The 3,434-nt window shown below is 32.9% G+C and overlaps 1 protein-coding gene across 1 annotated transcript in view; it reads left to right on the top strand.

Annotated features, from left to right (window-relative positions):
* LOC107625912 (Golgi SNAP receptor complex member 1-2) overlaps positions 1-2,489 on the top strand; it is a 6,000-nt gene extending 3,511 nt beyond the window's left edge. Inside the window, exons 3-6 of the mRNA XM_016328644.2 lie at positions 605-694; positions 774-845; positions 1,960-2,089; positions 2,180-2,489. Of these exons, the coding sequence (XP_016184130.1) occupies positions 605-694; positions 774-845; positions 1,960-2,089; positions 2,180-2,277 (390 nt within the window). The 3' untranslated portion in view covers positions 2,278-2,489. The remainder of the gene's footprint in view (positions 1-604; positions 695-773; positions 846-1,959; positions 2,090-2,179) is intronic.

Raw genomic sequence — 3,434 nt, 5'->3', positions numbered from 1 at the left:
TTACATTTCTTACATTCCTTGGGCTTGGCCTCAGCCTCAGCCTGTCCCCTTCTATATCCAAAAAAGGAAAAAAAAGAACACTGACAAACAAAGATTTTGTTATTCCATTCCATGCTAACAAAACCAGCTAATATGGACTGGAAATGCATAATGTTTTGGCCCAATGTCAAAGTTCAAGTTAAGACATCTTTCATCCTTTAGAACTTTATGAGCTTTAGAAGATGCCCTATATAAAAAACTGAATATCTCTGCAAAAAATGTTGAGCATTACCCTACAGGAATCTGAGCTTAAGTTTTTCTTACAGTGGTCCTATAATTGTGTAGGCATTACACTCTTAACTGTATTTACATATATGCAGTCCTACCATTGTACCATGAAATTTTTCTTGCATCTCTAACAGGTATATTTTTCTTGGTACTCTGTGTCTAAGCCTACCAACTGTTATGCCAATTTTTTTACTTTTGTATCTGCTTCACAAACCAGCAAGCTTTTGTCATTTAGAACATTACTGTCATAAATTGTACATTGATACAGTACGCTTAAAGTTATTATAACTTTCATAAGCTGACTTCAAACAACCTCGCCGATTGGTATTCTCCTCAGGAATTCAGACGTATCAAGGGGAACATAAACTCAATGAGGGAACATGCTGAACTTTTGAGTTCTGTCAGGGACGATATTACTGATATTAAGGTGAATCATGAGCATGATTTGAGTTAAATTACATAGATGTTTTTCTAGTTGTTGTACTAGACTTACCCTCTTGTGGCAGACATCGGGTAGTATGTCACCAAGGAATCAATTATTACGGGAGAGAGCTGCCATCCATGGAAGTATATCTCATGTAAGTCAAAGTTCTATGAAGTAAAGTTGCATTTATTCTACTTAAATTATCTCTGAGTGTGAACATTTCTTTATGGGCAAGTGGTCACCACTTAATAAGCATTGGTGTGTTAAAAGTCTCACTGGTGGGGGACAAACCATGCTCATTCTCCACGGCTAGTTCAGGGACCGCTAGCTGAAGCCTTTTAGCCTAGATTTGTTATATAGTGTCTTAACTTTTGTACAGTTTTGTGGGCCTTATAAATCATATTTATGTTGAAACGAAAGTCAGAGGCTTCTTTATGCAAACGATTTATATGGTCCTGGTATTGAGATCTTAAGTATCCCGGCAGTACTGAAAGTATTGTCCTTTTTTTTCTTTTGAATATCACTTTGCTCGCATATCTCAATTTTTCATTAAGTTAATCTGTGCACACTTGTTGGTTTGAGTGCCCTGGCATTGATGTTTAGTTTGATATACTTAATTCTTAACGGCATATTGTCTGTTTTATAATTTTATATTTTCAAAATTTTCAGTACAGGTTTATTCATTTTTGCAGAATATCTTCCAATTAGATATACCATTTCCCTAGAAAAAATAGTCTTAAATAATCTATTTATTTTGTTAATGGCTATGTTCACTATTGGCTCTTTATAGCTTACATGAACTCACATTAATAGGTCATATAGAAAAACAATTTAGACTGTGTTTGTTTACAGAGACACAAAATCGTGTTTGGCAGATGAGACATGGACAGAAACATTGTATCCAGAGACACCGAGTTAGTGTATTTTGTGTCCATTCTAATAGAAATGACATAGAGACACTAATAAGAAACAACTTTTTTTATTTTTTTCTTTCATTATTTTTGTTAATTTTTCATAATTATATTTTTCTTCCCAAATTTTTTGAATGAAAAAAATGAAAATAAATTGGACTTTCATAATTTGTTTTAGTTTATTACCAAACAAAATACATTAACATTAATTTTTGTATCTCTGTCATTTGTATCTTGTTCTTAATGTCTTGTTTTGTCCTATTTTCAGAATTAAACGCAGCCTTAAGGTCTTATATTACATGACTATATTATCCTTTGTTAAAGTTTTCTTGATTCACTGTTGATGCTTTTTATCAGATAGATGATGTGATTAGTCAAGCCCAAGCAACAAGAGCTGTCTTAGGTTCTCAAAGAGCATTGTTCGGTGATGTTCAAGGAAAAGTGAAACTTCTCGGTGACAAGTTCCCCGTTATTCGTACCCTACTTGGTATAGCATAAAGAAAAAACTTTTCTAATTAGCCACTGATTTTCGGATTCACCTTATTTTGCTCACCTCCCGTGTGTGTTGCTCTTGCAGTTTCAATTAGAAGGAAGCGCTCAAGGGATACCCTTATTCTGTCGGCAGTAATTGCAGCTTGTACGTTGTTCATCATCATCTACTGGCTTTCAAAGTAATAAGACACAAAACACTATAATCATGGTCCATGAGTCCATCTATATATTGATTGTCCCTAATCGTTGAAGGAGTGGGGATACTAAGCTTTATTTCATTCTCTAGGAGCCTCGTTTTTTGTATGTTAGTTGTTAACTATTGAAAATATGTTATGAATCTTGGACGAGTTTTGATATAAATCAATATCAGATAGTAAAATTTCATTGATCTCCAACGTTTTGTCAAGTAGATTATGGTATTTCACGGTGATTGTTAATATTCCTATAGTTGATTCCAAAAACTCAATATTTAATTATCATCTAGCGGTTCTCATATATCGTTTTTAATTTTACATGAAGATACTTTGTGTGAGATCTTTCACTTAAAGAACTATTAACAACGTGCTGATATCATATGGTATAGATATTATGTTGGAGCCTCGGTGACACTATGGAAAAACTTATAAGGTTTAGGGAAAAAAAAAATCAAATATTTGAGAAAGACTTAATTTAACACCCTCTTTAGGGCAACACGTGCACGTAGCGCATTGTCTATTGAATTTTACATCACCAAAATGAGATGATGTCATTTAACTTGCTCTTACTTAGTAATTGTCGTGCATTAATTGTCGAGCAATTGTTTTCTTTTCTTTTCTTTTCAAATCTATTTTAAAGGGTGAATTTTGAGCAAGAACCAAATTTCAATTTGATGATTGGGAATTGCAAAGCCGCATTTGATTTAGGGAAAACAATATGAATTTGACATATTTTATAAGTTTCAAAAGCTCACTTTTTATATATTTTAAAATTTTTACATAAACATATGTTTGAGAAATTAGGAATTTTGGATTTGAACTTTTTTTGGTGTGTATTAAACTTGTCATAGGGCCATGTCCAAAGACAAGTTGAGTTATGAATCTGCAATTCATTGTCCCCACCAAAGTCTAAAGGCAATAACTCGGTGTAAAAAAAGCTAACTTTGAACACCGAGTGGAGAAAAGTTGACATAAATGTTGATATCTTATTGCGTCGCATTTGAAATCAAGAAAATGTTTTTGCTCTGAATATTAGAATTCAATGTGTCTTATCTAGACGATGTGTCACTTTAACATTAAACCATTAAATACATGCGTTCCTAGTAATAATAATAACAATAATAATACTAAAACTAAGGTACATTG

This window comes from Arachis ipaensis, chromosome B02 (assembly GCF_000816755.2).
Source record: "Arachis ipaensis cultivar K30076 chromosome B02, Araip1.1, whole genome shotgun sequence".
In the NCBI taxonomy this organism is placed as follows: domain Eukaryota; kingdom Viridiplantae; phylum Streptophyta; class Magnoliopsida; order Fabales; family Fabaceae; genus Arachis; species Arachis ipaensis.
Note: the sequence above shows the minus strand (reverse complement) of the source record. Positions and strands in the feature narration are given on the sequence as shown.